Consider the following 23,889-nt stretch of genomic DNA (forward strand, 5'->3'; position numbering starts at 1 on the left):
TGGATTCATTTTCAATATTGATCATTGAAATATCAAAAGAGTGTGAACATATTGGTGCCACTTATTGCAATATATTCTTCAAATGAAAGAATAACATGAAGAAAAAGAAGAATAAGGGGAGGGAGAAGCTGATTCAAGAAACACATGAGGGTCTCTATCAGATTTCGTACATGTATCATTGGATGATGAGTTTGGAATCATAGCTGAAAACCTTGGGAAGAAGGGAAAATCTATTAATGGTGTAGGTGTTTTTTTTTCTCGTACAAATACCTATGATTGCGTTTCCTTTATGACTTCAAGTTCCGAATTAACTGATATAAGATCTCGAAGAGATCGACAAGATCAATGACAATCTTCGCGTTCAAAATCAAGGAGTTGAGAGGGTCGTGGAGGGAGATGAAGGATCAGATGGCGATGACGGTGAGGGATGGAGGGATGGAGGTTTTCATTTTGATGAAGTTACAAAGACAGTTTTGTTGACAGATATCTAACGGTTTCGCAGGCGGACTCGAAACCAATCATTAAGTGCAAATTGCCATCTAGCCCACCTTTACGTGTGTTAATATGCATTGTTCTAGAAAATGCAAGAAGAATGTATTTTGATGTGCAAGAAGTGTGTATTTAATAGTAAGTTCATCCACCACTTAGTGATTTTCTTCTTAATTTGTAAGTAAGAGGTCTTTGGTTTGATTTTCGTCAAATGCAAATTTGAACCACATTATTGCTAGCGTATTGTGAGACTAAGTCCACATTCTCTTCTTTAGTGTAGATAATATCGTTTGTTCAAGAAAAAAAAAAAAATATATATAAGTTCGTCCACCTTTAATGCTTCGTCTACAACTAGATGATTCACTCAACAGAAGCCACGAAATCACAATGGCTAGCCACAATTAATCATCGACTTCATCACAATATATGTCATCCTCGGGTTCATACGGGTCAATTTGGGACCGTTGCAGTGCTAACCACCACATAACTGGAGGCTAGTAAATAGCAACAGAAAAGAAAGATAAAATGTTGTTGACTTGAGACCCATTGACCCGAGTTCAATTTCTTATAATATTCCTTGCTAGAGCTTTGCTCTCCTGCGCATGAAAGGACTAAAAAGTATTAACACTATGAATCTGATGAAGAAATGAAAAGTTTACAGAGAGAATAGCAAAAGAGAAAGAGAGAGAGAAATGTAGAGACTTTTCGGATTATTTCATCAGGTCTTAATGCTTACAAGCTATGCTATATATAGCATTTTACACTTGTCATCTCATCTCTATCCACCTAACTAACTTTTAACCATTCAACTAACTGCCAACAATTCTCAACTGTATTTAGTTGACATGGCACACACCCTTATTCTACTAATGACATGTGTCTACACTTATCATCCCCCCTCAATCTCAGCTGGGTTTCCCGAGCTTGAGATTGCAACAATGTTTGAAGAAAGCTGGACCATGCAGTCCCTTGGTTAGAATATCTGCAATCTGATGCTCTGTTAAAATATACTGCACTTGTAAGTCTTTTCTTTGAACCTTCTCTCTGACAAAATGAAAATTTGTGTCAAGGTGCTTGATCCTTGTGTGAAACACTGGATTTGAACAGAGAGCAAGAGCAAAAAAATTGTCAAAATGAAGTAAAGGTGGTTCCAGTACAAACTGATGTAAATCCTTCAGCAAAAGCCTGACCCAAGCTATATCTGCAACATAATGGGCAAAGGCTTTGTATTCAGCCTCTGTTGAGCTTCTAGACACTGAGGATTGTTTCTTCGATTGCCATGATATCGAATTTTGACCCATGGATACTACAAAACCAGTAATAGATCTTCTAGTATTAGGATCTGCAGCCCAATCAGAGTCTGAGAAAGTTGTGATAGAATGATCTGAAGATGAGGAATATGTGAGTCCACAGTGAATAGTGCCCTGTACATATCTCAAAATTCTCTTAATAAGACCAAAATGTTCATGTGTTGGATTAGTCATATATTGACATGCCAAATTAACAGCATATGATAGATCAGGCCTGGTAAAGGTTAGATACTGTAAAGCACCAACCAAACTCCTATAGATACTTGGATCATCCAAAGGAGTACCTTCAGAAGCAAGAAATTGTGTTTGAGGTTTACATGGAGTTACAGTAAGCTTGCAACTGTCCATACCAGCCTTATGAATCAAATATGTGGCATACTTTGATTTATTGATAAAAATATCCCTATTGGTCTTGTATTCAACCTGTAATCCCAGAAAGTAAGACAACTTGCCCATGTTTTTTAAATCAAACACATCACTAAGTTCTTGAATGACAGATTGCACCTTTGAAGCATTGGCCCCTGTCAATATTATGTCGTCGACATAGAGTAACAAAGCAATTACATCAGTGCCATCATGCTTAATGAAGAGACTTGTATCTGCCTGAGACATTTGAAATCCCATTGCAGGAAGATAACCTGTGAATTTGGCATTCCAGGCCCGTGGTGCCTGTTTCAAACCATATAGAGACTTCACAAGTTTACAAACATGCCCTGGCTTAGATGAATCCACAAATCCTTGAGGTTGCTTCATATACACTTCTTCTTCTAAATCACCATGCAAAAATGCATTCTTGACATCCAATTGCCGTAACTCCCATTTATACGAAGCTGCAAGAAATATAATCATCCTAACTGTGGTATGTCGGACAACTGGACTGAAGGTTTCAAAATAGTCTAAACCATGTTCTTAAGTGAACCCTTGTGCCACTAAGCGTGCTTTATACCAAGAAATTGAACCATCTAGATTCTTTTTTAGTTTGTAAACCCATTTGCTACCAATGATTGATTTATGGTTTGGTGGAGGCACCAAAATCCATGTGCCTTGACTTTTTAAAGCATCAAATTCCTCCTGCATTGCCTTCTGCCAATATGCACTTGTTGCAGCACTTTTGAAAGATGTAGGTTCAGCTATATCACTGCATTGAGATACAAAAGAGAAACCTCCAACTGCATATTGATCTTGATCATCAATCTGAAGAGTGGTTAATTGAGGTAGAGTAGCAATATAGCTTGAATAATCCTTTCTTTGTATGGTTCCAGTTTGTAACCTAGTACTCATTATGTGCACTGGATGATCAGTAGGCAAATCAGAAGATAAAGGAGTATCAAAAGGAAGATGTACCTCTAATTGTGCAGTATCCATGACAGGTAACATTGAGGCTGTAACTGGAAGGGAATGAGTTGCTTCAGATGGGTGTGACACTGTGAGACTACCGGAAGTAGCTAATTTTTGCACAAAGTTACGTTCTGAACTTGAGTTAGCAATATCCAGTGAGTCATGTGCCAGAGATCCTGATTCTGATACACTCTGTGTTTGTTGCAAATGAATAGTCACTATAATTGAATTGCTTGATGGAGCCCTTGTTTAAGACTCAGCTTGAATTGTACACTTTGACACACCAAATTTAGATTTGCAGGGAAACACACTCTCATCATGAACCACATGTCTTGTTATCAATAGCTTCTGAGTTTGTTCATGATAACATATAACACCCTTATATCCTAGTGCATAGCCAACAAAAACACACAGCGATGCTCTTGGTTGCAACTTGTTATTATTATAAGGTCTGATGTAAGGATATACAGCAGTGCCAAATATTTTCAGGTTTTGAAGTTGAGGTTTAACCCCAAATAACAACTGATAAGGAGACTTCATTCCCAAAGTTCTACATAGCATCCTATTTATTAAAAACACAGAGTGAGCACAAGCAAACCACAAGGTTTGAGGTAACTGAGCAGTTGTCATCAGAGTTATAGCCGTTTCTATGATATGTCTATGCTTTCTTTCAGCAATTCCATTTTGCTGAGGTGTGTATGGATATGAAACCATATGAAGGATTCCTTTAGTTTGCAGAAAACCCTCAAACTGTTTACTACTAAACTTTTCACCCCCATCTGTTTGCAAGCATTTAATTCTAACATCAAACTGAGTATAAATGAAATGATAGAAATTCTGACAGATACCAAACACTTCTGATTTATTTATCAAGGGAAAAATCCATACATGTCTTGTAAACTCATCCACAAAACTCACATAATATCTAAACCCTTCTACAGACTTAGTTGGTGAAGGACCCCAGAGATTCGAATGGACTTTTTGAAATGGAAAACTACATTGTTCTTTCCTATCTAAGAAATGTTGTCTAGACATTTTCCCAGATATACAATAGGAACATACATGTTGTGAATCATCAGGAGCACTAACTATATGGGATTGCTGCAACATAACAGAGAGAACTTCATTACTGGGATGGCCTAATCTTTGATGCCACACTGTTGACTTAACCTTCTGACCAAGCAAAGCAGTTGACTTTTGAGCTGGAGAAACTAAATTCTTTGAAAACATTTTGATCGGAATTTGAAACAACTTACCATCATTACTCCTTCCGTGGTATATTACAGCCTTGGTTACCTTGTCCTGCACATAGAAGTTAGTATCATCACATATGAACCAGCAATAGTTATCTTTACACATTTGTTTGACAGATAAAAGACTAACAACAATAGTTGGAACATGTAAGACATTTCTCATAAGTAATGAATGAGGTAATGTCTTTAAACATGTAGAACCAATATGTTTGATTTGCAAACCTTCACCATTGCCAATTGTTATTTTATCATTGCCCTCATATGGAGAAATCTGCTGCAGAGAATTGAGATCTGCTATCATGTGATGTGATGCTCCAGTGTCAATGATCCATGAATCATTAGGAAGAAAGTTGGCTGGAGCTTGAGCTTGCATGGCAGTTAATGTAGGAGCAGGTGCAGAACCTTGATAGGCAAAATTGTTCCTGTGATGACAATCTAATGCACTATGTCCTCGCTTGCCACAAATTTGACACTCAAGAATTGATCCATTTGAACTCGGATTGGTAGACCTCTTCCAGCAATTTGGAGCTGTATGCCCCCTCTTGGAACATATCTGACATTCAAGGACAATATTCGGCCTAGTTTCAGTGTTTCCAGATCATGACTGCCAATTTCCACCATTCTGTCTTTTGCCTGAGGTATTCCCACGATTACCACCATAGTTTGATGATCTAAAATTACCATTACCATTTGGTTTTGTACCATAGAAATTTCTTGTACCAGTATTGGAATTAGGATACTGTCTCTGTGCATTAATATTCTCAACAAAGCCATATGCATTAGAAAAATCCGGATAGAATGAAGGTTGAGGATGCACTATAGGAAATTGATTACTTGGAAATAGTGATGTATTAAAGAAATCAGGATACACTGGAGGTTGAGGCTGCACCCTAGGATACTGAGTACTAGGAAATGGTGATGGATACTGAATATGAGAAACTGGTATTTGTGGTGATGGATACATTACAGAATTAAATGATGAAGCTCCCTGATTTGGCACTCCAAAAGATGGAGCTGCATTCAGGTTCCGTGTAAGAATCCCACCAGTACTATACACAACCTCATCAGAATTACTTGATGACCCCTGAGCCATTGTAGATTGTGAAGAAGAAGCAACATTCCCTTGCACATACATTCCAGAAAAAATTTGAGATAAACCACTCACCACAGACTCAGCCTCCCTTTCTGCACACAGTAACTGCTCTCTAAACTCCCTTAAAGACATAGTAGTGTCTCTTGTGTAAATCACTGTTCTAATCACAGAATATTCCCTTGGTAAACCAGACAAAGCAACAACAATGAAATCATTATCAGTTACAAATTCCCCCGCAGCAATTAACTGATCTTTAATATTTCTAAGTTTAGACAGATATTGATCAATAGAGTCACTACCCTTCTGCGTGGTCTGAAATTCAGTCTTTAACGTATTCACCCTTGCTTTAGAAACAGAAGCATACCTATCTTGAAGATTAGTCCAGGCCTCATGAGCAGTCCTAGATCCCAAAACATGCTCAATAGACTCATCAGTCAATGTAGCAATCAACAAACTCAAGAGAGCAAGATCAACAGCTTCTCATTCTGTATATGCCTCAGAGATTTCATTTGTAACACCACGATCAATACTAACCACAAATTTTGGTGGAGGTGAAAGTGCCCCATCAAAGTGATCAAACAACTTATATCCTTTGAGAACAGATTTGAACTGAAACACCCATTTCGAAAAATTCTTGTCATTCAACTTAATTGTCAACATTCCTAAAAGCCCTTCAATTTTTACAAATGAAGATGCCATCGCTATTGGCTAGATTAACAGTCTTATCAAGAAAGAACTATCTCCTCAACACTTCAAGAAGAACAAAGTAACAAGAAATGCTTCAAAATTCAACTAACAGTGGTCACAAAAATTCAACTATTCGTCACAAACATTCACAGAAATGGCTTCGTGCCCACAATCTTCAATTAACTAATCTTTTACAAACATTCACAGAAATGGCTTCGTGCCCAACAATATGATCAATCTTGAAATGACTTTGTACCACAAACAAACAGTAATGGCTTCGTGCCGCAAACAAACTAAATCTACTACTCCACAAAATTAAAGCATGATAGAGAATCGAAACAATAACCTAATTCGCACCAACAATGAAGATGCACCAACGCAAAATTCCAGAAAAAAAAATTTCCCAATACGCCGACGAACCCTAAGACGATCAAGCTTTCAGCACCGATAAACCTAAGATAACCCAGCCCACAGCAGAATCGACAGCTCTGGATACCATATTAACACTATGAATCTGATGAAGAAATGAAAAGTTTACAGAGAGAATAGCAAAAGAGAAAGAGAGAGAAATGTAGAGACTTTTCGAATTACTTCATTAGGTCTTAATGCTTACAAGCTATGCTATATATAGCATTTTACACTTGTCATCTCATCTCTATCCACCTAACTTTTAACCATTCAACTAACTGCCAACAATTCTCAACTATATTTAGCTGACATGGCACACACCCTTATTTTACTAATGACATGTGTCTACACTTATCAAAAAGAACAGTTAAGGTTTAACTAAATCTCATTTTATCAAGTATCAACCGTTCACTCGTGAAAAATTAATGTACCGGACATTCCATTCCTTGCTAAATGTCAAAACAACAACAACAACAACAACAACAACAACAACAACAACAATACGCGTCCATGAAGCAGCTTTTGCAAATGAACCATGAGAAGAAGGAATGGGTTACCAAAAAACAATAGAAGGGTAACTATGATATCATTACAACAATTTGGACAAACATGGTATTGAATTTAAAGCTACATTTGCATTACATTATCCGACTCTTGTATGAACTTCTTATCCATTTATCCTTCAACTGAACAAAATACTGCAATAATGTTCCAGAATTTCCCTTAGCTTAGTTTTGGAAATTCCAAGTATACTTCCTGAATATAGCCTACATTTGGCTCAAAAACTCGCCTCCTCAGTTGCCGGTCGCCTCAAGTAATATCGTAAACTGTTAGCAAGAACCTAAAAAAATTGCAAGTTCTACGGTCAGTAATCTCAGACGTCATCTTTTAAATTGTAACAGAACACACAAAAACGTAAGTCTATTTCGGAATTAATCAGATTGTAAAATTGAAGTTGGTGAATGATGGAACTTTCTCTTAGAAAACAAGAAAACAGTTATCTTTCACCACATCGACCGCTATCATATATTAAATCCAATGATCTAACATTGCCGTAATTATAGCTTTACCTGCTGAAGAGACTTGATGAGGGGTTTACCCCTGTAGCTAACATGAAATTTTGCCTTCGCCAACAACCCCTAATTCCGAGACAAGAATTAGCATGAACTTGGTTACCAAAAACTAAAAGAAAATAATAATAGAGATGAGCTCCATACACATGGATACTAGAGACCCAAAAAAAGAAGAGAAAAGGATAAGTTGAAGCTGCAACTGTAGGTGAGAAAAGAGCACACCTCTGTGTCGAATTCTCCCGATTCAACAGCAACATTAACGTCAATTATAATCTTTACAAGATCCACCAGTAATCCAGGGCGATCTGCTGACTCCACGTAAAGCAAACTGCAGAAACCCAATATTAGCTGAACACATTCATTCAAACGCGATGTCACTCATGCAATTGAAGACTATTGTGTGCCTGCTGGCGCAACAATTTTTGACATAGGAATGGACTCTGGGGTAGCCCATCCTATCGAAAAAGAATGACACACATTACCTTCGGGTGGGGCCATCGTCGTTGACGCTTATGTGGGTTGCTATGTCCACATCAACCTGAAAAATTAAATACAGGTTTGAATCAAGAAAATTGCTAGGGATGCGATCAAGAAAAAATGACGACTAGGTATGGATCAAACAGCTTGGCGTAAAAGTAAACAAGACTCTTTGGAAGTTAAGATGCTACCACATTAGCTGAGTGTCAAGTCAATATCTTAATTATCTTACGGTTGAACAAAATCAAAAGGTGATAGTCAAAAAAAATTATTCCCAAAAATTCATAATACTCATTAAGGAGAGAAATGACTCTAGAATGACTACAATTGGGAAGAAAAAAAATGCTTATGGAGTGAACTTCAAACGAGAATTTCCTCAAAACAGGACACATGAATTATGTGTGTGCTAGAACGTGAAAATGGGAAACTTGAACTAACCAACCCTTGCACAAACAGTCTCCCCACAGAAAGTTTGAAAATTTAATAAATTTCAAGAAAACCTGTTCTGGTGGGGGCACAATTCCAAATGCTGCTCCCATCGCTAACTGGGAACTTGATTCCTAACGACAAAATTAATTCACTAATAAAGCTTACAAAATGTAGAAATCCTGAAGATATTCCACCAGATACTATCTCAAGAACAAATGGAAATGTTTAAGAAAGATTACCGGATGATACTCTATCAGATTATTTATAATTGTCAATCGAATAGCCTCAAGTAGTTCTGGATCTTCTACTTTCCTACCAGTATCGCTGCAAACAAACCCCACCATCAAATAAGAAAATGAGTACAAAACAGCTATTGGAAGTACTGACCCGTTAATCCACCAAAATAGAAGGTTGATGATTTAACTGGAAGCTATATTTTTAATGCCATTTAAGGAAAACTGTTTTTTCTTCAGCACTTAAATCCAATGAGAAAACAATTATACCACAAGTATGGGAGTTCTATGCACAACAAGGGAAGGGAAATTAAAGCCGGACGAAGAAGTAGAAGAAGCAGAAAAGAGATCATTGAAATCAATTGCAAATTGACAAATAATAACAATGTCATAGCAACAAGGCAAAACTGTACTCAAAGCAAGGGCATGAGGCTTGTGAAGTATACTCACACTCTAGTGACGGCAAACTTGTTATGCTTCCCAGAAGAATCCAAATAGACATTGGCCTTGACAACATTCAGGCCGAGGTTTCTAAGCGCACTCATCTGGTGATTAAGTTAATGATAATTAATCTATGCTATCATCTACGTTCAGACGTAAAGATGAAGATAGATCATTCAAACAAATATATGAAAATCTATACAGGAGAAAACAAAAGATAACAATATTGTTGAAAGTAGTAAGTAATGCTCCATACAGTATCAAGAAGAGCTCCAAGCCGGTCTCCAAAGGTTATCTCCACCACCGTTGCATCTGGATCAGAATCTTGGTCAATAATAACTTTAGGAATCGGAACAGCGTCAGTTTCGCTTGGACTTCCATCAGTTTTACCATCCTATTTTCCAACATAAAAAACCCAGTACAAAAATGAAGTATTCAGCAAGTTGATATTCAGTAATTACCAATTACAAAACAATTTTTTAGAATACCTCCACAGCTGCTCGTGGAGTAATTGAGGTTGATGAAGATATTAATCTGTCATAGATTGCACAGACACTTTCTAAGATAAAGAATAGCAACTATGCAAGACCCCAACTTTAATGCTTGCATACCTCAAGAATAGTAAATGTGTTAAACACACTACGACTAAAAATCTGTAAGCTCGCTAGGGAACGTTGAGTTCAAGCCACAATCGAGGACTTGGACTCAAAGGTTCAAGAGCTGGTAGATAAACAGAGGTCGGACGATATCGGATAATTGCAACCTCAAGTGCAAAAGACATGATATTTCGGTTATATATTGAAAAAATCACTTATCAAAACTTGTTAAGTGAACAAATCAGCCACAATAAATCAAGATGCAGAGGTCATGCTAATGGCAATAACCTGATGTGCAAAACAGACTTCATTCATACAATGAGGATACATAATTCAGACCTCATATTACTAGAAAATTCAAATGAGATAGAGAACCAAACAACAATAAGTGGACCCATTTCATCACTTTTTGTACACAAAAATAAAAAATCAATTTCTGGAAACAATCTAAGAAGGTAAACAAAACCCATTAAAGCAAATAAAAAACCAACAAATTTTCAATAAAACAGTGAGCAAAAAAGAAGCATTACCTTCCCTTGTGCACAGTGCAGAAGCTTTTAGGAGCAAACCCAAAGGAGGCTTCTGCCATAGCCCCAGTTGGTGCTGGAACTGCAAGGGATCTTTTCAAACTGGAGTTACTGTTCAAGTTAACCCCAACACTGCAAGAAGCCATAGCCACTGCCATTTTTAACTTCAAAAGTTTACAGCCCAGAGAGAAAGGTTGAGCAAACGGAAAGAGAAGAAGAGACTAGGAGAATGAACACAAATCAGAAAAAGATGGTAAATATGCAGAAGAAATGGGAATGTGAGAATTGGGTTCGGACAAGAAGGATACAGTGGAGGAAGCAATTGGGACCAACCAGATCCGTAGAAATGGACCCGGCTTCTCTGCCCTCCCAGTTGTTATATACTCTCATTCTTTTCTATTTTGTACGGTCACAGTGAAGTCACGTTAATATTTTATATTAATTTTTTTATAAAGATAATAATATATAATATTAACTTGACTTAATCATGATCAAACAAATAAAAAAAATAAAAATATATGAATACTAGAATGACAGAGAAGCCACGTCCCATAAAAATATGCTTTGTCCAAAAAAAAAAAGATACATAGAAATATGCACCATTCGATATAGGGGAAGGGAGAGAGACACAGAGCGAGAGAGAGAGAGGGACAGGGAGGTAACTTTACTTTCTACGGTATTTCATTCATGTCGTACCGTACGTAAGACAATTTTTGTGATATTTAGTAGGAAAAAATTAAAGTATCCCTTGTTAATTTGAAAGTATTTTTAAAATAACTGAAAATGTTTTTGAACAAAAAAAATTGAGTTTCAAAAGAACTTGAAATGTTTTCTACAAGAAACATCAGTTGCTTCAAGTACTTTTCTAACATTGACTTGTATTTTTTCTAAGAATTAATACCAAAAATATTTTTACAATAAGAGTTTTTAAATATTTTAAAAAGTATTTTCAATCAAGCTCTAAGTATTTGTTTGAGAAGTGTTTTTAAATGACTGTAAATACTTTTAGAAAAAATATTTTGTGGATTCTAAAAGTGCTTGAAGTGTTTTCTTCAAAATGTATTATATTTAAGTATTTTTTTATAATTAATTTGTATTTTTATTCAAAATTAGTTTTAGATGTATTTTTACATAATTAACTTGCATTTTTATGTAAAATTGACTTCAAAACGATGTCTATAATCCTTATATTCCGAATTACCATAAATTTTTTGCTGACCGACTAGCCTTATGCTCTGCTCTTTCATTATTTGCTATTGCCCCCATATTTTCTCTCTTCAAATTAAAAGTGGGACGAAAAAGCAAACGAATAAAACCGAAAATATCTTTGTCATGTCAAATTTTTCCCGATGTCTATTCATCATCCCCATCTCATTTGTAAATTCGACGTAAAAATGTTTCTATGTTGTAAAGGTGAATGGATGGCTGGCCAATAACCCATTCATTTTCTTTTACTATGCTGCTTGTGACTTGCTTCTATATAAGCAAGCCTTATGAAACACAACAAAGATAGATGTGAAGAGTTCACGGGAAAGAAAGAGAGGAAGGAAGGTAGAGGAAGAGAGAGAAGGAAGAGGAAGAGAGAGAATAGAGGAAGATGAGAGGAGATAATAGAGAGAGTTATCTTTGTACTCCTATTATTCTAAATTATAATGGAAGCACCACTGCTGCCCCGAGGACGTACTCCAGTCACACTGACTGTAGAGGAACCTCGTAAATTTTGTGTCTTGCTTATTTATTCCACTGCACACACAGTCGATTTTACAACACGTTATCAGCACGAGAAGCTCTCATGTCGGTGGAAAGCACTACTTACCTCTCACCTCTATCGGCTGGAATCTCACAGATAAGAAAATCTTTTCATTTCATTCTCATATCTTTAAATAACTAATTTTCTTAAAGTAAATATACATGTGGTTATATAAGTATTGTCATTATTATTGGCAGAAAATCTCACAGTCATATGAGCTTTGCAACTCCAACTTCCTGACATCCGATTGAAATACTTTCTTCTTGAAAGTTGTTTGTCCGCCTCGTACATAGAACATATCCAAATTTCAGAAATTGTCAACGGTGCGATCGTCGTAGATGACTGAAACTTCAACTCAGCTTCCATTTCCGCAGAAAACTGGACAGCCATCTTATGAGTACCAAACCTTCATTTTCAGAAGCTCAGCTCGAAACTGTTTCTTCACGAAAGTTGTTTGGTATCTTCTTATCCATATCATACTAAATTTTGAGTTAAATCTAACGGTTTGATCTTCTTATAAGTGGCAGACAAAGAAAAGTGTGATTATTTTGGGTAGTTGGAAAGAAAGAAAAATATATATATAAATTGAAAAAGGGAGCAAATGGATGGTGTGTCGGTTGGACTATTTAAAGAAAACAAAAAGGTTTTGGAAGTGAGTTGCACCATTCTGAAAAAAAAAATAATAAAAACAAAAAAAATAAAAATAAAAAAATTGGAAAGGTGGATTGTTGGTGCATGATGTTGTCACAAAAGGAGAAAAGAACAAATATTATTGGATGGTACACGGCACCATGTGAATGAATAAGAAACGAAAATATATATTTATTTATGTGAATGGTGTTGGCTTAAAACACTTTCACAAGCTCTATTTATTTAAAGCAATTTATTTACAGTGGGTAGCATTATTACCCTTTGCTTTAAAGCTTTGATATTTATGTGCATGGTGTTGGTTTAAAGCCCATGTCACAAGTTCTATTTACTTTAAAGCAATTTATTTATCATGGACGGTTTTACCACCTACTGCTTTAAGTTTTGATTTCTGTGAATGGTGCTGAATTAAAGCCCTTGTCACAAGCTTTATTTACTTAAATGCAATTTATTTACTATGGTTGGAATTACCGCCTAGTGCTTTAATTTATTTATTGTACTTATCTTTTGTTACTATGAGTATATACAGGACCTGAAGTTCCTTGATCAGATCAGAACCTGCAGTTTCTTGATCCTCATCATATAAAATGATTGGACCCGAAGTTCCATCATACAAAAGGATCTGGCATGAAGTCCCTTGATCCTGAAGATCAGGACATGAAGTTCCTAGATGAGTACCGTAAGTTTGAAGTGCCGCAGTGCCTTAACTTAATTGTAATAAAAGCCATAAGAGTCTTAGTTTACAGACTATTAAATAAGGACCAGAAGTTCCTTATGTCCATACTCAAAATGGTTTAGCAGAAGCCTTTATTAAGCGAATGAAATTGATTTCCCGCACTCTGCTCATGAAAACGAAATTGCCAATTTTCTACATGGGGACATGTAAACTTTACATGATGCATTATTAATTCGGTTGAGACATGTTACCGACCATCAATACTTCTCAGTACAACTCGGGTTTGGAACCAACCAAACATTATACATTTACGAGTTTTTGGTTGTGTTGTCTATGTGCCTGTAAGACTGCCACAACGTACTGAAATGAGGCATCATTGCAGATTAGGCATTGATGTTGAACACCATCTATCATTCAATATTTGGAATTCTTGATTGGGGATATGTTTACCGCATGGTTTGCGGACTGTCATTTTGATAAGACAATTTTCATGCCATTAGGGGGAGAAAATAATATCGTTCCAGAAGAACGATGAGAAAATATCATTCCAAAAGAATGATGAGAAAAGACCGTTCCAGAATAACGAAGAGAATTTGTCTTATTTTGATTCACGAAGCAATCAATGAGAAAATGAAATATGAATAATTGAATGATGCAACAAAAGTGATGAAATCATATATACTTACTGCAAATGTGCCTACAAGAATTGATGTCTCTGTTGGATAAAATAATGAGACAGTAAATGATTTATCTGTTGCACGCCTGAAGCGTGGCAGATTTTTAGACTCAAAAGGTTCAGTTATTCGAAAGAAGAATAATATGGCACTACTGAACTATTGCATTCCCGAAGCATAACTGTTGCATGCCAGAAGCATGACAGTCGCCGCATGGATACACGTCCCAGATAGGACAATCCACAGACATGGGAATGTTGATGTCTCATACATAGAGCATAATAGACACATAGGTTCCAATTACTCAACTCCCGGAAGTGGAGATTAAAATCCAAGCTCTATAACACTCAAGAGGAGGTTATGATCCACATTCTCTAAATTATGACTATCCTGGAAGAGATAGCGTCATGCCCTTGAAGAGGCAATGGATATCCAAAGAAATGAAAAGCTTTTATGCATGCGCATGCACATGAGAATATGGGATCACGGATTGATGATAACCAATGTTAATTTTGGTTTTTACAAGTAGCTACTAAATCATCAATGAGCTGTGTTAATATTGAGTCACGTTCTTTTGTTCGTCGACAAAAGAAAAATTATTGGCCAAAATGAAGAAAGGCAATTCCATTACAATTTTGTAAGAACGTGGGCAAATGAACCTATATATATTTGAATACAATACAAATAGCCAAAAGATGTTGAACCAAGGAGATTATATATGGCATTTGTAATACAGTGTAATACACTTACATGATATGACACAAGGTTGTAAACGAGTTCATATAAATGGAGAATTATATATGAAGGGTTGTGAGTCACCCACATCATATCTCCATAAGTAAATCCCTCAAATATACATGGGAGCAAATTGCTCTGTATAAATTCCAAAGGAAAATGTGTCATGAAGTGTAGAAAATCTCTGAATGATTCAAATTGCTTGAAGTAAGCCTCTGAAGGGTAAAACATAAAATATGTACTCAATACCAATGGATGATATAAATTGCCTTAGTGAGTACTATCATTATGATATTGTTGCAACATACTAAAATCTCTTGCAAGAGTCAATGGCATTAAATTATAACTCTTGAAGAGTTGATGATATTAAATTGGGACTCTTGAAGAGTCTAGAAAAATTATAAAGTGTTGAAGGAATTATTGTCTCGAGCTGCAGATCGAACAATCTACCAACACGAATCTTATCCATGATATTTATGATATTAAAAGAACCATATGGATTGAAGATTATGAATTGAATACTCATATGATGAAAACACTAAGAATAATCATTTATCTTCGTGAGGGTAAAGATAAATTAATATTTGGTCCAGAAGTACCACATCTTAGTGAAGTATATGCTTTATTGTATTTGGCACAATACATTGAATGAAATAAAGTTTATTTATTAATATCTCCAAGAAATTACAGATATGTACATACACATGAGTTAAAACAAATAAACAGGATGGAGCCTTCACAAAGGTTGCTCATGTGAAGCCTCAGTACTTGGAAGTACCCCAGAAGGGGGAGGCACTAGAGATTGATCATATGGCACCCCAGTACTTAGCAAAACACCAGAAGGGGAAGACATCAGTTGTTTTCGGAATCTAGCAACGAACCTCTGGTGATCACTTTGAATCCGACTTTCGGATTCCTGCAGTTGGACGAGCTTTCTTTTCATGCTCGTAGAGTAACTATTTGCAAGCACGTGTAACACCCTATTCTCGTGCTTGAGCCCTCTGATCTCTTGTTTAAGACTTGCCACCTCCGCCATCAATGATTCAACTTGGCGAGTTTGAGCAAGTAGGCGTTGGCCCATATTGGACACAGAGCCATCACACTGAACACTGAGAGCCAATGAGTCTTGAACGGCCGACTCTTCAGACCGTTCTGAAAGGATCTTGTTATCCCTTAGAGTGAGAAGATTCCTAGCTACCACAGTAGCGGTTATGTTATTCTTCATCACATAGTCCCCAACCGTAAGAGGACCATTAGAAGATAAGAAGGACGGGCGCCATATATTATCCTGACGCTGCTCGTCTGTATCACTCTTAAGACTCAAATCTAAGCAAATGTTAGATGGGCAAGTCATTTTTCAGAAATGATGAAGGAAAAACAGAGGTCAAATAAAATTTCAAAGGTGCAAGATAGGGGAAATTTCTACAGGCAGCAACTTTCTGAGCATACTCTTGAACACAATTGATGTCTCTATAAAAGAAGAGGCAGCAGAGCCACTTGTTCAAAGATCGATGAGGCACCGCTCTTCGAATTTCAAGAGCCAGATTTTCCTGAATAAAATTCGTTGGCATTTTTCAGATGTAATCTCAGCTTTTCAGATATCGCGTGCAACTTTGTCAAAGATCTCTGACAAAGTTAAAAACGCGTAAATCTTACTGTTCTATTTACACCACAGTTGTTGACAAGAGTAAAAGCACAGCACCACCACTTGCTATTGAGAAATCTCTATATATGTCAACCTCTGTTCTCCATAACAAGGCAGACCTGCAACACTGCAAGAATACCTAACTCTTCCTCATCTCCGAGAATGCATCTTCAACATAGCATCTCGAAATACTCAGTTTTCTTCCTCTCCGAGAATATATCTTCAAACATGTCACACCAGAGCAAGATTATCACATATCTTCAGGGACCAGAGCAAGATTATCTCATATCATGCAATCTCCCTGTCCTTTCCTTTGTCCATGTTCTTGCCTGCAAAGACAAGGATAAAGAAAGCAGTATGTCGGAACCTCCACTCAAACTCCAGGTAAGGAACCGACTGCCTGGAACCTTTCCTGATTGCTTACCTAGTATTGCTCTCGAGTAGTCATCTTCAACGGTTGGAGTTGGGTCCCCAGTCACCAAGAAGTGATGAACCATTCAAATGCAAGGGTTTGCATTCCACTCCTGCATCAGGGGACAAATCCTACAAGAGAAGATGCCACATATGCATGGGGGAAAAACAGTGAAAATACTACTTAAGCAAAAGGAGCAAGTAAGGAAAGTGAAAATGATGCATTGAAGCATGTGGAGACAAGTGCAATGAACATATGCTGATTCATCCCCAACTAAGCCGAAGATCACTTGTCACGTGCAGCTCCTCATGGTCCAATTTCATTCAAGATCAAGCTTCGAAGGTCCTTAAAGAAATTACAAGTCCGATTCAAGATCAAGTGTCCACCACACTTGAATCAAATCTGCTTCAGATCAAAGGAGTAAATTCAGACATTTGGATGCAAGTCTAGCAGAAAGTCCTACAACCCAGTTCAAGAAAAAGCCTGTGGAAAGTTAACAACAAGTAAATCAACTCTTTCAGCAACTCTTCTTACTAAGAGACTAAAGCAGAACGATCAACGATCAACCTAAATGATTTGAAATCAGGGGGAGATACTCATCAGGGGGAGCATTCAAAACAGATCAAGATTTTAACGAGTCAATAGAAGACTTGTGGCCATCCAAGGGGGAGTGTTGTAAAGGTGAATGGATGGCTGGCCAATAACCCATTCATTTTCTTTTACTATGCTGCTTGTGACTTGCTTCTATATAAGCAAGCCTTATGAAACACAACAAAGATAGATGTGAAGAGTTCACGGGAAAGAAAGAGAGGAAGGAAGGTAGAGGAAGAGAGAGAAGGAAGAGGAAGAGAGAGAATAGAGGAAGATGAGAGGAGATAATAGAGAGAGTTATCTTTGTACTCCTATTATTCTAAATTATAATGGAAGCACCACTGCTGCCCCGAGGACGTACTCCAGTCACACTGACTGTAGAGGAACCTCGTAAATTTTGTGTCTTGCTTATTTATTCCACTGCACACACAGTCGATTTTACAACATTCTAATATTTCTTGGTGCGGACGTGAAGTCCAATCCAACTGCTTTTGCTGGTAGTCGGTGTCAACAATACCGACGCGTTTGTTCTATAAGTAATGATAGAGATTAAATTTTGAAAATTAAAGGATACGTAAGTTGATAATTAGTTTATTACTAAAACATTGATAGACGTGGTCATTTCAATTGGTAACACATTATTTGGTTTACAAATTTAATCTCTGAATTTAGTTTCCCTAACATCACTCTTGGTCTACAATTAACACATTAAAGATTGCGTTTCCTCTCTCTCTGTTACTATGCCCATCTTTTATGCTGTTCTTCCTTTCTCGCTCACTTTACATCCATGGACACATTTTGCTGTTAAAGCTGATAGGGATTTTTACCACATACAAAAGTAGAGATAAAAACACTTAAAAATACTTACAAGAGAACAAGGTTATCGTAGTATAGTAGCTCAAGCAATGTCGTTTTCCACAAGAATTGAATGAATAATTTGTATTTATACTAATCCTTAACTAATTATTTAGAATAAAGTTGTGAAAATGATGATTTTGGAATTTAAAATAATAAAAACAAATTTAAATTAAAGACAATTAAATAAATTAACTAGAGAACAATTTAAAGAAAATCAATTTGTTTTTAAATCAATTTGTACAAGTCCTAGGGTTCAGTCGTCACCGTTACAATCATAAGCAATTCTACTAATTACTTATCAATTTCTACATACATGCTTTGAAGGTTAGGTTTTCTTAATGTATATTTTCCTCGTGATGTTCAAGCGAAAACATATATCTAACATATAACCTGTGACAGCCCGTCTCGAAATATAATTTATCGATGGTGTGAATTGACTAATTTACCCTTGGACGTTGAGTTGTGTTGTGTGTTGAGCTTAATATTTTAACCAATTATTTCATTTCCTAAAGATTTGGACCCAATTGGAACTTAAGATTTTATTTGTTTTTGGTTTGGTTGGCCAAACCTGGACCACACACATACACACCAACCAATCCCGTTGACCCTCTCTCTCTCCTCCTTCTCGGATTTTCTTCTATTTCCATACAACCATACGGACAACCTCGAACCTAGCTCTCTAATCACATATCAGGGTTTTGGTAGTTGTTTTCATGCTCCTTTCAAGCTCAGGAGTCAAATAGTGGTTTTGGTTGGACGTGAAACCCTAAAAAACCCAAGAACCAAGAAGCTCCGAGGTAGTGCACAGTGACCTCGATGTGATCACGAGTGTTTCTTGAAGTTTTGAGCTTTTTGGAAGCCTTAGATAGTCTTCGCGAAGCTTTTAGAAGAATTTTGAAGGATTTTGGACGTCGGGAAATCCCAGTTCGCGGAGTTGCAAAGGTGGCTGGATTATGGTGGGTTTTTCCGACGAGTTTCCTGTGGATTTAAGACTTGAAAGTGGTAAGGAATTGTTCCTCTCATCACAAGCTTCATTTTGGTATATAATTCATGAATTTTGGTTGAGAATCGAAAAAGATATTGAAGTTTTAAGATTTTTCCAGTTTCCAGCGATAGCAGCGGCATCGGCGCCGGACTCCGGCGAACCAAGGAAAAATGAGGAGAATATTCTGTCAAAGTTGACGGAATATTCTAACTCCGTCAGGTAATTATAACGGTATATGCTGATTTTTAACGAAATATTCCATAACGCCATTAGGGAATCCTTTTGGTGTGCCAAGCATGTGCCTGCGCGTGGGTCGCGCGTTTGGCCGTGCCTTGGGCGGCGCATGAGGGCGCGTGGGTACTCAGAAAATTTTTCTAAAAATATGGGGGTGTTCTTGAAGTTGAGTGGGCCATGTTGGTATATTCAAATACCCCAATTGAGCAATGTATGAGAAGTTATTTCCTAGTTTTGCGTATGTGCTTTAAATAACATTTATATAGTTGTTTCGCATATAGGTGAGACCTATCCTGAGGACGAGCACAGTCAAGTAAGGCTCAGGGGTTACGACCCTTCTACATATCAGTGAGTGGACTTTTAGTTTTCAGTATATACTTATATACTTGGTATTTTTCCCAAAAAATGCGTTTAAATGAAATTATGTTTTGAAATGCCATGCATATTGATTTATACTTAAGAGTATGAATTAGTAAAGTATGCATAAATATGATTTGACGTTGTGGACGCTCAGGTAAGTACCAGGTAAGTTTTAGACTGTTTATGTGTGATTTGATGATGATGTGAGATACGTTGAGAATTTATAAACCTGCATCCCGGTGTTAGTGCTCCCGCCCGTGGCCATGGCGCAGGCCTTCACGTGATGTTCACCTCCCACACCATACGTTCACCTTAGATCCAAGTTAGGTGCACAGTCCTGTCGTACAGACCACTATAAGTGGTTCTGACTTGTAGGTGACCCACGATTATTCACACAGTCTTCACGTGATCGTAGTACTATAGCGTATTCATTTATTTACACCCAGTCTTGTCGTATAGACCACTTTAGGTGGTTCTGACTCGTGTACAAGCATACTTGTTGAGGTATAGATTCAGCTGTACATGCCACTTTAGGTGGATCCGGCTGATATGTTATTTCACCTGAGTTACTTATTCTGTTATTTTGAGATATTTGGCATGGCATACTTATGAATATTGTTTTCTGAGCATGGTTTCGAGATATGTATCTATATATATGCATTCTATTTTCTTGAAAATTATACAGGTTCTACGGCGAAGGGTTATAACTTTTGTTAAATGAAATGGTTTTGAAAAGCTTTGTTTTTGCCCACTCACACTTTCTGTTTTGCGCCCCTCAAGGTTCTAGTTAGGAGTGCTTGTCGGTGGCTTACAAGGAATTCACGGCAGCTTTGACAGATTATCACCAATGTAGGATTATCTTTGGTGTTGTATAATTAGTATTCGTCCTGCTGGACTGCACTTAAGCTACTTATGCTCTGATTGTGAACTCTCACTTAATGTCGCACTTGCACCTTACCTTATCTAGTGCTCTAGTTAGTTGGTTTTTATTTATTCGCTTTTCCTTATATCTTTATTGCTTCCACACTGTGCATATGGCTACATCACCCTCACGTGATGGCCATCATGCCTCGATCTAGGTCATGGTGTGTTACAACCCATCTATGATGTTCAGATCAAATAAAAACATACAAGATTCATTAAGCTTTGTGAAAACCCTTTGAAAAACCATGCAACCCTTAAGAGCGTGATGTTCGCCTTAAGTGAACTTACAATTACTAATCACAAAAAGCCCTCAATTTCAGGGTGATGTGCATCAAATTATTTGTCTAAAAATCCTAATGGTCATGAATTACTAAGACAATTAGATAGTTTTAATCGCGGTGATTAATAATTCAAAGTAAACATGCATCCATTCATAAGCAAATTAATAAAACCACATATTCATGCTAAGACTCATGGCTTCGCCCTAACAAAAGAACTTAGTCATGAACAATCATAAAACAAAATATTATTAAGAGTAAGGATAGAAAACACCTAGAAAATAAACTTGAAAAACTCTCTAAAGTGTGCGTGTGTTTCCTCTTCTCCTTCCCTTCAAACCCTAACGGCTAAAAAGTCTTATTTATACTACTGCAAAATAAAACCCTAAAAGGTCTTAGAATAAAACTAGGAAACATAATAAAATAATAAAACATAAAATAAAAGGTTTTCTATTTGAACTAAAATTCGGACTTCTCAGAAATTCAGACTTTTGACCGACCAAATCGACTCCGATTTGGTCCCAAAAGGTCACTTTTGAAAGCTTAGGTCGTCCCCTACAAATCCTTAGAATGAATCTTCCTCAAAATATGCCATCTTAACCTCTTAAATACCCACTTTGCTTGTGTAACTAGTCACCATTTTACTTCCTGAAAGTCAAAAAAATTTCCATTTTGACTTGGGGACTTTATCTTCTCTCTAAACTTATAGGTCGCATTTTGAAATACATGTGGGACCCAACACCCAATAAGATTAGGCCATATGTGCAACAAATTTGATTATAAATCTCTATTATGCGTTAATATTTAACAATCTGAGAATATTAAGTTTAAAAGAAATTGAAGAGATGAAAATAATAAAAAATAAACTTATTAGCCTGGCGCACCCAAATCAAATCCACATAAGAAAATAACAAATCTAAGGCAATGTGAAGCGAATTTTGAGTTTTATAGAGACTACTTTCAAATTTCAAGGGGCAAAATGAGATCAAAATCAAGTTCCAGGGGCAAAGTAGAGCGAACTATGAGTTTTAGGGAGTAAAGTGGCGACTTTTGAGTTACAAGGAGCAAATTATCGACCTTCTTCATCTCATTGTAATCCCTAACCCTCTCCGTTAGTACCTTCTGAAGACATTTCCTGGTTACTTCCATCAGTCTCAAGCAAGTCTCGGTCTAGATGCACAATCCATGACCAATCTTGATGGGCCTCAAGGATCACAATGTAGCCTCTATCAATTATGTGTGCACTCACCCCGACTCCCCAAGCTGGATCCGCCAAAGTCATGAAGACATTTGGTTTCATGGCAACTCAGAGACCGATGATGTCTTATTCCCACTTTCCGACTATCAGCACATCTCGATCATAGTTTTTGTCCTTGATTGGAAGGTTCTTGATCCAAGAACGATTCTATCTTCTCGCGGAATGGCTTTGGAAGAAGTAGCAAGAGCTTGCTGGGATACTCTTAAGGAGGTAAGGCCATCTCCAATCGAATGGTTTAGAGGGTCGAAAATAGCCAGAAAACCATCTTCAACCGAGGGTCAGGCTAAAGGGCTCGTGGGCCCCACTGGACAAAAAATGGCCAAAGGGCCAACCGGCTGGCACAAAGGAACCAACCAGTCAGCCTGTCCTAGGCCACAATTTTAAACACAATGGCTAGCTGACTTCAGTTATCATTGGATTTGATTTTATTTTTTTTTTAAATTTAAAAAAATTCTCATTTTGCCTATAAATACCTAAGTCATTCGTGCACCATTTGTCACAAAATTTTCACCATTTCAATTATCATATTTTCTTACCTCTTCTAATAATCTTTCCTTCAAGTTTTTCAATAATTTTCAAATGGCCTCATCTGCAATGAAAGATAGGGCTTGAACTCGAAAAGAAAATGAAGCTCTTTGCAGGGCTTATAAATGGGTCTCAGAAGATAGTGTGAGGGGGACTTCTCAAACAAGTGAAGGTATTTGGACTCGTGTGTCCAAAAGATACTATGAGTTCTACGAAGGCACCACTCCACCGAATACCCGAAACCATGAGAGTTGTTCTTCAAGATGGAAGAAACATCTTCATCCAATTTTGAATAAATGACATCAAGCATGATAGCAGCTGTAAGTAGACATGAAAGCAGGGCCAATTAATACGACGAAGTAAGTGTTTTCACAATTTATTTTAAATATTTAATTATATTACATTTAATTTCATAAAATAATTTCCTTTAATTTTTGTAATTATATTTTTTAGGTACTCCAAGTGGAGGAATTGTGTATGGAGGCAACTCGAAAGCCTTTCAGTTTCACAGTTATTGGGAAATTTGTAAATGGTGGGTGTTATTTGAAGATCCACCTCAACATAGAGTAGGTTCTATGCTAGTGTTTGGAACTGAATCCTCATCTGTAGATGAGGATGAAGATGGATCTTTTACCATTCAAGAAATAAGGGTAGAAAATCCATCTTCGGGTGAAGGTTCCATACCAATGGCTATGGGACGAAACAAGGCCTGAAGGTTGAAGGAAAAGGGCAAGGCAAAGGATGATTAATGGCGGAGCAAAATGTCTTTGCCGCGAAAGAAAGGAACCGTAGGCATGAAGAATGGGCCAAACAAATACAAGAAGAGATGGATGATAGGAATATGCAAATGAACACTTTGGATTACACTCCAATGAGTAAGGCCTATTTTGATTGGAAAAAGAGGGAAATTATAACCCGGCGGCAGTTGTTTACCTTTGACTATACTCTTACAATGGCGGATGATGAAGATGATGTTGATTAT

At 37.0% G+C, this 23,889-nt stretch overlaps 2 protein-coding genes and 1 long non-coding RNA gene across 5 annotated transcripts; 1 reads left to right on the forward strand and 2 right to left on the reverse strand.

Annotated features, from left to right (window-relative positions):
• Window positions 1–1,394: 1,394 nt before the first annotated feature.
• On the reverse strand, window positions 1,395–2,648 carry LOC126611943 (uncharacterized mitochondrial protein AtMg00810-like). The gene has a single exon (XM_050280248.1). The coding sequence runs from the start codon at window positions 2,646–2,648 to the stop codon at window positions 1,395–1,397; it is 1,254 nt and encodes a 417-aa protein (XP_050136205.1).
• Window positions 2,649–7,148: 4,500 nt separating this feature from the next.
• Window positions 7,149–10,695, reverse strand: LOC126609593 (ACT domain-containing protein ACR11-like). 3 transcript variants are annotated; one of them, XM_050277445.1, is made up of 10 exons: window positions 10,358–10,692; window positions 9,720–9,765; window positions 9,488–9,625; window positions 9,241–9,335; window positions 8,797–8,881; window positions 8,629–8,688; window positions 8,134–8,189; window positions 7,874–7,979; window positions 7,649–7,717; window positions 7,149–7,419 (listed from the first exon to the last, which is right to left on the reverse strand). In XM_050277445.1, the coding sequence occupies exons 1-10, from the start codon at window positions 10,510–10,512 to the stop codon at window positions 7,357–7,359; spliced, it is 873 nt and encodes a 290-aa protein (XP_050133402.1). In that variant the 5' UTR covers window positions 10,513–10,692; the 3' UTR covers window positions 7,149–7,356. The 3 variants fall into 3 exon arrangements, with proteins under 3 accessions (XP_050133402.1, XP_050133404.1, XP_050133403.1); XM_050277447.1 differs by lacking the exon at window positions 7,874–7,979 and having other exon boundaries at window positions 10,358–10,695; XM_050277446.1 differs by lacking the exon at window positions 8,629–8,688 and having other exon boundaries at window positions 10,358–10,693.
• A 1,054-nt stretch (window positions 10,696–11,749) lies between these two features.
• LOC126609566 (uncharacterized) lies at window positions 11,750–13,871 on the forward strand. Its single transcript, XR_007618200.1, has 2 exons — window positions 11,750–12,561; window positions 13,282–13,871. It is a non-coding gene; the product is annotated as an uncharacterized LOC126609566 (long non-coding RNA).
• Window positions 13,872–23,889: the final 10,018 nt, after the last annotated feature.

The sequence above is a fragment of the Malus sylvestris genome, chromosome 17 (genome assembly GCF_916048215.2).
Source record: "Malus sylvestris chromosome 17, drMalSylv7.2, whole genome shotgun sequence".
Taxonomy (NCBI): Eukaryota; Viridiplantae; Streptophyta; class Magnoliopsida; order Rosales; family Rosaceae; genus Malus; species Malus sylvestris.